General features: G+C 45.1%; 1 protein-coding gene across 1 annotated transcript in view; it reads right to left on the bottom strand.

The window, feature by feature from the left end:
• The window catches only part of TNNI3K (TNNI3 interacting kinase), a 266835-nt gene that overhangs the window by 51007 nt on the left and 201838 nt on the right, over positions 1-13990 (bottom strand). Inside the window, exon 21 of the mRNA XM_073643899.1 lies at positions 4078-4187. Within this exon, the coding sequence (XP_073500000.1) occupies positions 4078-4187 (110 nt within the window). The remainder of the gene's footprint in view (positions 1-4077; positions 4188-13990) is intronic.

Here is a 13990-nt window from a genome sequence, read left to right as displayed (position 1 = left end):
CCTCATCTCTTGGCCAAAGTAGGGAGCAGTTACCAAGGGTCTCTCTCTGGAGGACACATCTTGTCCTGCATTACACAGATAACCCACTGATATGAATGGACATGGTCATCCAGATTTCTCAGAAACAGATATAACTATAAACTGATGAACAGAAACTCTTTAACAACTGGACATAAAAAAGTAACAGGCAGATGTTTACTGATCACGCTTAAAAGGGGTTGTCAATCGCTTTCTGCAATGTAAAGTAACAAAATCGGATAGTACTCCCCCTCACCGCTATTACCTCTGTCTGTTTTTGACTGAAGCGTTATCGTCACGTTGACAGTGCGGCGCGCGTCACCGCTGCAGCCAATCACAGAGACAGAAGTGTGAGTACTATCTGATGCAGGAACGGCTCCAGGTTTTCGTGGGCTCTGGGCGAAAGAGTCTCAGTGGCCCCTTGAACAAATACCACCATTCATGATGCACAGATACGGCGGAGAAATATAGGTATACAACACAGGGCGCCTGCCCGCCCCTTCATCCTTCACATATGCGGACGTGCATACACACACGGTACGCAGATGGCGCACACACACGCAGACATGCACACACACCCGGTACGCAGATGGGCGCACACACACACAGACATGCACACAAACACACAGTACACAGACATGCACACACACACACTTGGTACGCAGATATGCACACACACACTCGGTACGCAGACATGCACACACACACACAGTATGCAGACATGCACACATACACAGTATGCAGACATGCACACATACACAGTATGCAGACATGCACACATACATGCACACATACACAGTATGCAGACATGCACACATACATGCACACACACAGTATGCAGACATGCACACATACACGGTACGCAGACATGCACGGTACACAGACATGCACACACAGAGTATGCAGACATGCACACATACATGCACACACACAGTATGCAGACATGCACACATACATGCACACACACAGTATGCAGACATGCACACATACATGCACACACACAGTATGCAGACATGCACACATACACGGTACGCAGACATGCACACACACAGTATGCAGACATACACACACAGTATGCAGACATGCACACGCACACAGTACGCAGACATGCACACGCACACGGTACGCAGACATGCACACGCACACGGTACGCAGACATGCACACGCACACGGTAGGCAGACATGCACACGGTACGCAGACATGCACACGCACACGGTACGCAGACATGCACACGCACACGGTACGCAGACATGCACACGCACACGGTACGCAGACATGCACACATACACGGTACGCAGACATGCGCACACACAGTATGCAGACATGCACACATACATGCACACACACAGTATGCAGACATGCACACATACACGGTACGCAGACATGCACACACACAGTATGCAGACATACACACACAGTATGCAGACATACACACACAGTACGCAGACATGCACACGCACACGGTACGCAGACATGCACACGCACACGGTACGCAGACATGCACACGCACACGGTAGGCAGACATGCACACGGTACGCAGACATGCACACGCACACGGTACGCAGACATGCACACGCACACGGTACGCAGACATGCACACGCACACGGTACGCAGACATGCACACATACACGGTACGCAGACATGCGCACACACAGTATGCAGACATGCACACACACACAGTATGCAGACATGCACACATACACAGTACGCAGACACGCATGCACACACAGTACCCGACACAAACATATAGATATTTGAAGACAAATTCACAAAAATACATATAAACAGACTATATACACAGTCATACACACTAACATACACATATTCACACATCATACATGCACACACACAGACACATTAGAAATATTTTCAATATGGGGAATCTGGCAACGAGCCTCACTCACCTCCCCCCGGCCTGTCTCCCGTCCAGCTCCTCTGGCATGTGGCAGTGCGGGGCGTGGTGCTTGGTGCTCGATTGCCGTCACTTAAACAGACATGGCCGCAAGTGACGGCCATCAAGCAGCGCCGAAGAAACAGGAGGTCCTGCACTGCTGCTGGGGGAGCGGCCCGGGCCCCGACGGCGAGTGGTCCCCCCCCCCCCTTTATTTAGGGCCCCGGCACTCGCCCAGGTGCTGACGTTGGCCTGATGCCATTTTACATTACAGGAAATGTTTGGGGTCCACTTTAATGAGAGTTAAAGGGGTTTTCCATCCCCAATAGTTTCCTATAATATAATCCACTGATGATGTCACGCCAAAGCGTCATGAGAACAGCGGGTGCAGCGCAGGGTCCATGCACCAGGAGGAAGGCAAATTAATACCTTTGTCAAGTAAAACTGGATAAACAGGACAACCCCTTTAAGGTGGAGTCCCTCTTAAAGAGACACTAAACCTTAAGTGTATATTAATTTGCCATGCACATGCAGCTATTTTCCAAAGTTATCAGCCATTTAATTATCCCTGTTAATATAATTTATCTCTCTAGAGTCTCCAGAAACATGTGTATACACGGCAGACGCAGCTCTTCCTATAACCGGCATTTGTAGGTTTAGCGGCTTATTTCGGATTATACCGTATGATCAGCTCATTGATAATTGTGGTCATTTAAAAGGAGAAGTTAGCGGCGATAATTAATAAAAGAACAAAAACTTATTTATTTTATATTTTGCGGTTTTATTCTGAAAGAATGATAAACGATGAAAAACTTATGAATAAATTCACCAGGTGACCACTAGGTGGAGACATTTCATCTATTATTATTATTATTATTCATTTTTATTTTTTTTTTATTTTTGCAAAAAGCAATCACTCCAGACACAAAGACACAAGAAAGCAATCCCTTATCTGCTGCTTAAAGATGATTTTATTTTTTGTGGCTGTGTCTTGTTATCAATGTGACAAATAGGTTAATTGTGGTGCATAAATTACAACAGTGTGAACAACATCCAGTGCCAATCTCCAAAATGTTGCGGAGAAGAGAGATGGAAACTTGGGGAGCGACAATCACCCGATAGACAAGATTCTCATCACAATGATGCCAGCTCAGCCCATCTTATAGATTATGCCCGGCTCCTAAATCAGACTATGACGCACTGACTGCTGTGGAACTAAAAGTCTCAGCAGGCATGACATTGAAGGGAGTCGGTTGGCCCAAGCTGACAGTGTACACTAAAGCACACAGCCTTGTAGGGGGCATACACCCTATAAAAATTGCATTTTTATTGATCTAATCGCTGTTTCCATATTGCAAAAACTGAAGTTTAATCAAATATGCTAATTAGGAGTTCAGTGCACCCTGGGTGTGACCAAGAGGCTCAGTGCACCATTCCACCCACTGGTTTAGCATTTCCTTGCCTAGTGATTGACAGCTCTGGCTTGCCTGGAGCGAGCACGGTCTGCAAAGAAAGCCAGCGCTGTCAATCATCAGTGACGAAGGAACAGTGCACAGATCCTTTTGGCCACACCCAGGGTGCACCGAGCCCCTAATTAGCTTATTTAATTACACTTCAGTGTCTGTAAAACGGAGGCGGCGATTAATGGAGGAACCCAGATCCAAAAGTTCTCTGCATCTGTTCAGTGTCCTGCTGCTAAGACCCCAGCGATCAGCAGCGATCAGCAGGTAACCTGGCGTTAAGTGCTTGATTTACCTGCAGCACCACCGCAGGCGAAACGAAGAATTGCATATAAAAAGGTACAGACAATGCTTAGATGTTTTGGGTCAGAACCAGGAACATCTTATCTATTAAGTTAGAATGTCCTTAAAATAAACAACAAAGGAAACAAAGTTTCCTATTAGATACACGAGAGTGTGAATGTTCACTGATTATACGTAAAATCCTACCAAAAAAAGTGAATAGACAGTAGAATCTTCAATAAAAACATATTTTTATTATTAAATATATTGAGCAAAGGAGTGAAAGAATATATAAAGTCAATTGCAAGAAGTAAAAAGCCCCTTAAAGGAGTCGTGCAGATATTCTCTCCACCAGGATCTCACATCAGGTGCGGAGAAACGCAACAACTATTGCGATTAAAAAAAAAGAGACAAAGTAACTCACTTCAGGGCAGGCGTTCCATCCTCTCATCAGCAGCGATGATATCGGCTTGGGTATGGAATATCCTATAGGTGGTCTAATATGATGATACGCCATGTCCGCCGCTGCGGCAGCTGCAAGAAGACCCCGGAGAGAAGCGTCAGAACTGATGTACGTGGAGAATATTACACCTCCCCTCCATTACCGTGGTAATCACAAGTATCATTACTGGCTTTTTGGCAGACAGAAACAAAAGGAAAACATTTTATACTCAAGAAGTGAAGGGGTTAAAGGATTATTACACAATAAATAGGATATTCTATATTCTTGGGATAAAGGATAATGTACTGATAGCTGGGGCTCCCGTCATCTCGAGATTGGGTGGTCCGGAGCCCAGGAACCAAGTACTTCAGCCCCGTTCTGCATGAAGAGAAGGTGCACATCCTCGACCTCCGCACCTCATTGTCTATGGGACTGCAGGAGAAAAGTACAGTCCTATAGACCATGAATGATGAGGACGTAGGCAGCGGCAGTGCGCGAGAGCAGCATCAGTGCGCAGGAGCAGCGGCAGTGCGCGAGAGCAGCATCAGTGCGCGAGAGCAGCGGCAGTGCGCGAGAGCAGCGGCAATGCGCGAGAGCAGCGGCAGGGCACAGGAGCAGCGGCAGTGCGCGAGAGCAGCATCAGTGCGCGAGAGCAGCGGCAGTGCGCGAGAGCAGCGGCAATGCGCGAGAGCAGCGGCAGGGCACAGGAGCAGCGGCAGTGCGCGAGAGCAGCATCAGTGCGCAGGAGCAGCGGCAGTGCGCGAGAGCAGCATCAGTGCGCGAGAGCAGCGGCAGCGCGCAGGAGCAGCAGCGGCGCGCAGGAGCAGAGGCGGTGCGCAGGAGCAGAGGCGGTGCGCAGGAGCAGCGGCAGCGCGCAGGAGCAGCAGCGGCGCGCAGGAGCAGAGGCGGTGCGCAGGAGCAGCGGCAGGGCGCAGGAGCAGCGGCAGCGCGCAGGAGGACATGTCTCTCCATCTAATCATGAAGAACGCACAGGCAGAAGGGTTGAGCGGAGCCGGTGTCACCTGATGGTGGACTAGAACATGCAGAAACTTTTTTTTGCCAGAAACATCAGCACCGTGAAAGCAGTTTGGGCGCGGATTTCTGGATCTCGACTCGATCCTTTTTGTAGAAAGAATAAGGTTGAGAAAGTTTCCATATGGGGCCGAGCTGTCGCGCTGTCACATGTGAATAATGCGCTCGCATCATTTTAGCTTTTTTGCAACGTTTTATTTTAATTAGTATTTAGATAAACGGAGAAAAAGAAAAAAAACATCAGCAGATGATCTATCAGAAGGAAGTGTGAACAGGAGCCGCTGCTGTGACTGCAGTATATACATGGAGGAGACGCCAGCCGCCGCTGTGTGCGCCGAGATGTATGAAAACAGTGAATATATGAATTTTAAGCGGCATTACTGCCGTATACACTAAGCTCAGAAAATTGAGGTACTTAGTGCACAAATTGGACAATTTTTGCAGTTTAACTTTCACAAATTCATTGTTTGCATATATCTTAGTGCACACAGCGGCGGCGGATTCCCATGTACTGCCGTCACTGCACCTTGTACCTGGTCATCTTTGCTTCATGCTACAAGACTTGGGAAAGCAGGAAGATCTTTTGTTTTCTTTGCAGCATCCATAGGAGCTGGTGACGGCCTCCTTATCTGGCTGGTCTATTCGGGTGCTCTGAAGAAAAGAGTAATATCAATTGCAAAAAGAACTTCGGCACTCCATACATGAAAATATAAGAAATATTGTAACTAGACTAATGTCACTTTGTATGGAGTGCCGAAGTTCTTTTTGCAATTGATATTACTCTTTTCTTCAGAGCACCCTAATAGACCAGTGAGTGACCCCTCTCTTTTTTCTATTAATCATTTTTGGGATCCCGCTCCTGGAGCATTGCAGCAGGTACGTGTTCACACTATTAGAAGTTTGACAGCCTTTTTTCTGACCATGTGTCCCTCCCATTCAGTCACAGGTGGTTTTAACTAGCTCTACCAGCCCATACATTGTAGGTTAAAAGCCCAAGCAAAGACATATTGTCCATACAGGCTTACAGCCCAAGAGTGGCATATCCAGTGGTAGCGTAGCGTAGTTTCCCATCATACGAAGGTGACCTTGTCATGGTTGATGGGCACACATAAATTGGCCAAATTATGCGCAAAAAACCTTCATTTTTCAAAGTGACATTAGTCTAGTTACAATATTTCTTATATTTTCATGTATGGAGTGCCGAAGTTCTTTTTGCAATCCTTATCTGGCTGAGCTGCTCCCATCAGTCTAAAGCCTCATTCAGACCTCAGTATTTTTCAAGAACAGAAAAAAAAAAATGGTCCGTGCGTCATCAGTATTTTACATATTTGCATAAATAAGTTACAAAGCTTCTCCTATTATTTGCAATGTGAAATACGCGCGGCTCACAGACTGTACCGATGCCATCCGTGTGCTGTTCACGGACCCATGGACTTGTGTCGGTACTTGTCATCCGCGCGGCCGGAAAACAATGGACATGAAAAGTCCCATAGACTACAATGGGTACATATATATATGGCTAGAACCACGTACATGCAACACGGACGTCTGAATGAGGCCTAATGGCGATTTTAATTACTGTTGAATCCTACCTGCCCTTTACACTTGCAGACCTTATAGTCTATATAGCAGTAATGCAGTTTAATATTCATATATTCAATGTTTGCAACGTTGTATCTTAGGGCAGGTCCTATCCTCATCCGGGTTAAGGATCAGACTCGGTCATTAGAATCCATGGGGATCCGCGAGACACTGATGAATGTGAGCTTGTACTTCAGAGCTCCATCCATAGTTACAGTAACTGATACATTGTTACGGGGTAATGGATAATGAATATAAAAAGTCCAGACAGTTTATATCTGCACCAGTGATAACAAGGGACGGACGGATCGTGGATCAGATCTGACCGCACAGGAGACATTGTAATAGGATTCTGGATCAGAAGAAGCACAAACACCAGACCCCTTTACTCCAGGAGGACGTGGATATAACAAGTTACAAATAATATATATCTGTAAACAGTGAGAGTCCATCAGTTCCGTCTCATCACAGATATATATTATTTTGCCCCAGTTTGGAGCTATTAATCCTCGCGGATCATGATCACTTCCTGGGAGTAGGATTTAGGGGCGCTAACGTCTGCTATTACATCCCTCTATCTTCTGCAGATCTTCTCTGTTATGTGAATAGTGGCCGAGTGGATGGCATTCCCCGATCTGATAATGCAACAGGTGAGTCATATGGACTCCCGAGTTATGAGATGACATAACTCATCCTCCAAAACAATCTGAAGCTTTTGATTGTCAATGATATCCGATGAGAAGGTTTTTTTTTCCAGTTTTCTCTTTGGCAGTTGTTGCAATTTGCCCCTGTTCACACTTTAGTTTATTTTGCTTGGAGGTGCTGGTCAGGTTTTCCCCATCCAAGGAACCACCTGCCATGGTTAGTCTCCATCTCGACCCACCTCTAACATTGTCCCTTTCCTCCTCTCGCAGACAGTGACGAACACATAAGGGGTCGAGGTCTCTAGAAAGTCTCACACCTCAGCCGCGCTATTGATTGTCTTTATTGTATAACTAGTTACAATATTTACAAATAACACTGAATTACTCCATTCTCAGGTCTGTATATATTTAGGGGGTCCGGTCTGGAGTCTCAAATAATTTGGGGATTTGGTTTGACATCTGAATTAATTTGGGGGTCTGGAATGTGAAACAATGTAAAGGTCTGGTGAGGGGTCTGAAATTAATTTTAGGTCTGGTCTGGAGTCTAAATATATTTTGGCATCTTGCCAGTCTGGACTCTACACAGGTGACGTGGGTGCTGCGAAAGGGATCAAGGATAAGGTCCCTGGTAGTCTCGGGTAGTAAACGCATTAATGGCAATGTCTGTGGTGGTCAAGAAAAGTAAATGGACTAATTATAAAGATCGGAAAACACAAGAACACAGAAAAACAAACGTATAAAAATACTGTGTTGTAAAAAAGTAACAATAAACAGCAAGTGCTAGTAAAAAAGGTGACAAAAAACAGGGTATTTAGTTGACACGTTTTTTGCAAAAAATGTATACTAAGCCGCTCTACCAACGTCAAGGTAACCCACATCAGAGCAGTCCCTAACTGATGTATTTAAAAAACTGATCATGTGTATAGCACCTATATGAGCAGATCTGACAGGTAATGTCCATGTGGACACGCTGCAGAGGACTGCATTTTATGTGCATGACCCACAAGGGAGGGGTGGAGACCTCCCTAATCTTGCAAAAGCAAGAAACAAATTGATTGAAAACAAACACATGGGCCATGCACACGGTGAACAAGTCTGTAGGACAGTGTTCACACCACCAAAAGACTGGAAAACACAAGAACACAGTAAAACAAACGTATAAAAATTCTCTGTTGTAAAAAAGTAATAGTAAACAGCAAGTTCTAGTAAAAAGGTGATAAAAAACAGGGTATTTAGTTGACAGGGACTGCTCTGATGTGGGTTACCTTGACGTTGGTAGAGCGGCTTAGTATACATTTTTTGCAAAAAACGTGTCAACTAAATATCCTGTTTTTTGTCACCTTTTTACTAGAATTTGCTGTTTACTATTACTTTTTTACAACAGAGTATTTTTATACGTTTGTTTTACTGTGTTCTTCTGTTTTCCAGTCTTTTGCTGGTGTGAACACTGTCCTACAGACTTGTTCACTGTGTGCATGGACCATGTGTTTGTTTTTGATTATAAAGATCTTGGCGATTTATGATAGTAGCTGGGTAATCACTATGTTCCTGGTGGTCTAGGATAGCAAATACATTAATAATAAAGTCCCTGGTGGTCTAGGGTAGCAAATGCATTAATAATAAAGTCCCTGGTGGTCTAGGGTAGCAAATGCATTAATAATAAAGTCCCTGGTGGTCTAGGGTAGCAAATGCATTAATAATAAAGTCCCTGGTGGTCTAGGGTAACAAATGCATTAATAATAAAGTCCCTGGTGGTCTAGGGTAGCAAATGCATTAATAATAAAGTCCCTGGTGGTCTAGGGTAGCAAATGCATTAATAATAAAGTCCCTGGTGGTCTAGGGTAGCAAATGCATTAATAATAAAGTCCCTGGTGGTCTAGGGTAGCAAATGCATTAATAATAAAGTCCCTGGTGGTCTAGGGTAGCAAATGCATTAATAATAAAGTCCCTGGTGGTCTAGGGTAGCAAATGCATTAATAATAAAGTCCCTGGTGGTCTAGGGTAGCAAATGCATTAATAATAAAGTCCCTGGTGGTCTAGGGTAGCAAATGCATTAATAATAAAGTCCCTGGTGGTCTAGAGTAGTAATTGTGTAATGATAAAATCCCTTGTGGTCTAGGGTAATAGATGGGTAATAGTTATGTTCCTGGTGATCTAGAGTAGTAAATGCATTAATGATAGCTGCTCTGGTGGTCTTACATAGTATCTAGGTAATGGTTATAGTCTAGGGTAGTAAATGCATTAAAGGTAATGACCGTGGTGGTCTATGGTAATATCCCTGATGGTCTAGGGTAGCAGCTGGGTAATAGTTATGTCTCTCACGGTTTAGGGTAGTAAATGCATTAAACGTAATGTCCCTGGTTGTCTAGGGTAGTAACTGGTTGATGGTTATGTCCTTGGTGGTCCTGGGGATCTGGGGTAATGGCTACGTAACTAAGTGGCATCTAGAAGATCATCAGAGGACTGCGGGGAAGGACAGGTGAGGACCAGGGACAGGTGAATATTAGATTTCTATTACTTTAACCTTCCCAGCACAATGGCAGCCGCTATTTTGTTGGATTTGCCAATTGAATCGAATCGCAAAAAATAACGATTCTGGAGAGTCCAATCGATTCTTTCACTAGCGGCGCTTTCTTCTGATGTAACAGTGAGTGGCACCGGACAGCGCCAGATAACCCCCTTTAATATTTCCTAGACGGGACACAGACATTGTGGGAGGAATTAATTCAAAACGGAAGAAGATTTCCCTTTAAGAGGGTGTCGTTCTGGCTTTAATTAACTCAATCACCACTAAGTTATCCATCGTCTTCTTTGCACTAAAATCAACTATGCAGAGAAAATTGCTAACGACTCTTCATTTGCATCTATTAGGAGGCGATAAACGTGCACAACGGCTGTAAGGAGAACAGAGAGCAGTCGGTGACGCGGCCCCAGAGGCAGCACGGCCCCGGTATACGAGCGACTACCCCGGGATACTAATACCCAGCACTGATCACAGTCACAGGATTGTGCTCCTGGTATCTGCACCATTCACTTCTATGGAGCCGAGCGGTAACAATGTAGCACCCCGAGGACTCGGCTGCTACAGGGGTATTGCACCTCAAACCAGAGGTGTGGTATTCCACTCCCGGGTAAGGATGGAGTGTGGGACTGAGCTCAGTAGGCTGCATGCACTACACTCACCCCATTTCCGGGGGACAGAACAACGGTACTCCCACCAAATAGTTGTGCAGGTACGACAGCGTCTGTCCCTGGCTGGAGTGGGGAGGGGGGAGGAACATCCCAGTAGTGTAGGGGCAGATAGGGGAGGGGCTCTGGGCATAGAGGTAGGAGCCCATTGGGTGCTAGTCACCTGGGCTCACACATAGAGGGAGTATATATAGTGGGCACCATCTAGAGACAGGGTCTGTTCTGAGAGAGAGTTCAGCCAAGAGGGCTGACAGGGAGCTGTGGCTCCGGCTGGGCCCAGCTGCAGGGCCAGGCCTGTAGTGGAGAGAAGGAGGAAGAGAGGCCCAGAGACACAAGACAAGAGGGAACCCTGAGATCCCAGAAGTAAACCAGAAGGGTGAAGGGTTGGCAGAAAAGGGTACCGGATCCCAAGCTGGTAGAGGCTAATCATCCTTAGCCAGGAACCGGAGGTCGTGGACAAGTTTTGGCGCGACCCCTCGCCATATCCACCAGGAAGGCAGACCACGAATAGGGTCAGGGAAGCCGGGACAGGTTTCGCCACCAAAAGGCCCGAGGGAGCCGGACATAGGTGGGTCCCTGGTGAGGACGGCCAGTAGGAAGGAAGAGAGGGGAGCTCAGGACCACGCTCTGGAACTGCCCGGGAGTTGGCCGAGTCCCGCACCTGGTGGACGCAGCACGGCTTGGGTGGTCACTCTTGGCCGAAGTGACCGGAGCAACACCTGTGAGTAAAAGCCTTGAAACTACACCACACGTCTCTGAGCTTCCTTGCTTCACCATCACCACCACTGTCATCTACATCTGCTGCCCTGAGGCCATACCCCTCCCGTTGGGGGTTATACCATCTACGCTGCACAATCCTATCACCGGCCTCAGCGGTCTGCCCTGCAGCGGCGGCCTCCTAGCCGCAATCAACGGGTGGCGTAGTCGAACATTTTAACATCTACTGCAAAACAGTGCCGCTCAGTTTGACTCCCTGGGCACGGACCGGGTCACCGCCACGAGACTACTACTCCCTTCGGATCCGGCTCCGGGTAAGCCCTCCCCCGTGCGCGCGATGCCGCGCGATGAAGGCCCAGGGGCGCATCAACAACACGCAGCCAAAGCAGGTTTTCCTAACCTCAGACAATCCCCTTTAATTGCAAAACATTTTTTTAACTGGAAAATCCCTTTAAATTAGCACATCTTTAAAATGCCCGAATCTAAGCAGTTATGGTGAATTCTCCTCTAAAAAATTATTTTCTAGCTCAAAATTAGGTCTCATAAAAACACAAGAACACTAGGGATCCCCCATCATAGAGCCGCACCGACCGAGGCCACCTCAGGGGCTCCGGCCGGCAGCATGGTGCTGTTGGTTGCTAGACTGCTCCCTCTACATTAGCTGTGCTGCAGCAGCAGCGGTTACAATGCATTCTTGCACCTTTAAAGGATATGGATTTTATGGACACCATTGAGAATATAAATATTTTTTTTTTATCTTAAGCCAGGTATTTTGGGCTAAAAATTATTTTTTGCAATTGGGTTTCATTCAAAATGTCACAGTGTTTGCCTTCTACAGCATCTGTGTTGCACTGTCCATTGCTGACTGCAGAACGAGTTAACAGAGAACCTCTCAGGACTCCTCTGTCCTGATTTATGACCACCAACAACATCTAAGCTAAACTTGACGTGGTAATAAATCAGGTGAGAAGAGCTCAGAAAAAAAAAAAAAAAGAGAAGCTCACTGACGGATTCATAGTTAACTCATTCTGTAGCCAGAAACGGAGGATATAGAAGGAAAGCGGTACCCTTTTTTTTTTTTTTTTAAAGTAACCCAATTGAAAAAAGGAGTGTCAGCCCAAAATACAAGCATTTAAGTAAAATAATAATAACATAAAATACAGATCAAAGAGTTAGAAATTCTCCAACAGAACGAGCTCACTGATAATATACTGTTCATCACCGAAGCTATAAAAGATGAATAGCTTCATTAAGAAGTTTGCATTATTTACCTTCAATATCCTCTGTTATGAACTGTACATTGCGGTTGCAAAATGAGTTAACTGAAAAGTCAGTGAGCTCATTCTGATGGAGAATTTCTAACTCTTGTTTGTTTTTTAAAACTTAAATGTATGCTTTTAGGGCTGATACTTATTTTTGCAATTGGTTTTCATAAAAAACTGTGCACCATTTGTCTTCAATAGCCTATAGAGTTTTTTAAGGATCCATCAGTGAGCTTGTTTCTGAGCTCTTTTAAGCTGTTTTATAACCACATCAAGTTTAGCTCAACGTCTCATCATAAGTCAGGATGGAGGAGTTATAATAGTAATAATTAGCTAAAAAAGGAGTTAAAAAAACATGTGAGTTATAGTCTCCCTGTAAAAATGAGCTCACTGACAGTTTCACTGTAAACTCATTCAGCAGTCAACAATAGAGTCTATAAAAAGGAAATGGTGCAAAATTTTTAATGAAACTTTAATAAAAAGTGATTTTTAGCCCAATATTGATGGAGTCCATATGCTTTAAAATAGGTAACTGTAAAGTAAAAAGTGAGCAAATATCTGAAGAAAGACAGCAAGATGCAAGAGCAACAAACCTTGTACATCACATCGCACCAGCGGACTGACGGAGGCTCGGTGGAGACTTTAACATTGGCGATACGCAATTGCTTTAAATAACGGAAAAGACCTTTTGATCTTTTTTTTTTTGTTGCAATTTTTCTTTAATAAATTCCTATACAAACAGAAGATGTAATAATAATATTCCATTAAAGCACCAAATCCATCAATGCAAAATAAGGCTCGCTAAAAGCTTCCAATTACTGCACCCAAATTAGTATGGTATAAATATAGTGGCCCCATCGATAGCTGTCATCAGATAGTGATGCTAATTAGGAAGATATAAGATACACCGCACACTCGCTCTTAATTGCCCCCGCGCTATTTGTCCGTGAGTGATTCCCAGCAAGGGCCCATTACAAGTTCACCGTGACCTCGCCGGGACGGATCTGATGGATTGTAAAATGAAACGTTTATTACAGACATAAAATTCACATCAAAGAGGAAGTATCATGGCGGATAATGTATATTGCGTATAGTATGGATAATACTGACGCGGGATAGCACTGCGTGAGACAAAGGTCCACGGTACTGTAATATAAAAGCTTTGGAGGTCCTATAGACACAGTGGCCATTAATGCCTATAAACTTGCGGGTGCCCTTTAAAAATAGTTTTTTTAAGGAGGATCTCCACCAGGTCTAAAATGTCCAATTTGTGTTCCTATTTTATTACCGCCATTACCCTGAGTATTCCAGTTTTTGTTTTTCATAAATCCGCCGTACGGTTCCAGAGATATGGCCCCTTTTATTATTCTGCTAATCTTTGTGATCTCTTTCAAGGGGGCGTGGCTCACAGGAATCTCTGGGGTGTGTCTCTAGGCTGTTCTGCATAATTATAGTGCGAGCCCCGCCCCC

The sequence above is a fragment of the Phyllobates terribilis genome, unplaced genomic scaffold (genome assembly GCF_046119375.1).
Source record: "Phyllobates terribilis strain yellow unplaced genomic scaffold, ASM4611937v1 Scaffold_8__6_contigs__length_399053987, whole genome shotgun sequence".
NCBI classification, from domain to species: domain Eukaryota; kingdom Metazoa; phylum Chordata; class Amphibia; order Anura; family Dendrobatidae; genus Phyllobates; species Phyllobates terribilis.
Note: the sequence above shows the minus strand (reverse complement) of the source record. Positions and strands in the feature narration are given on the sequence as shown.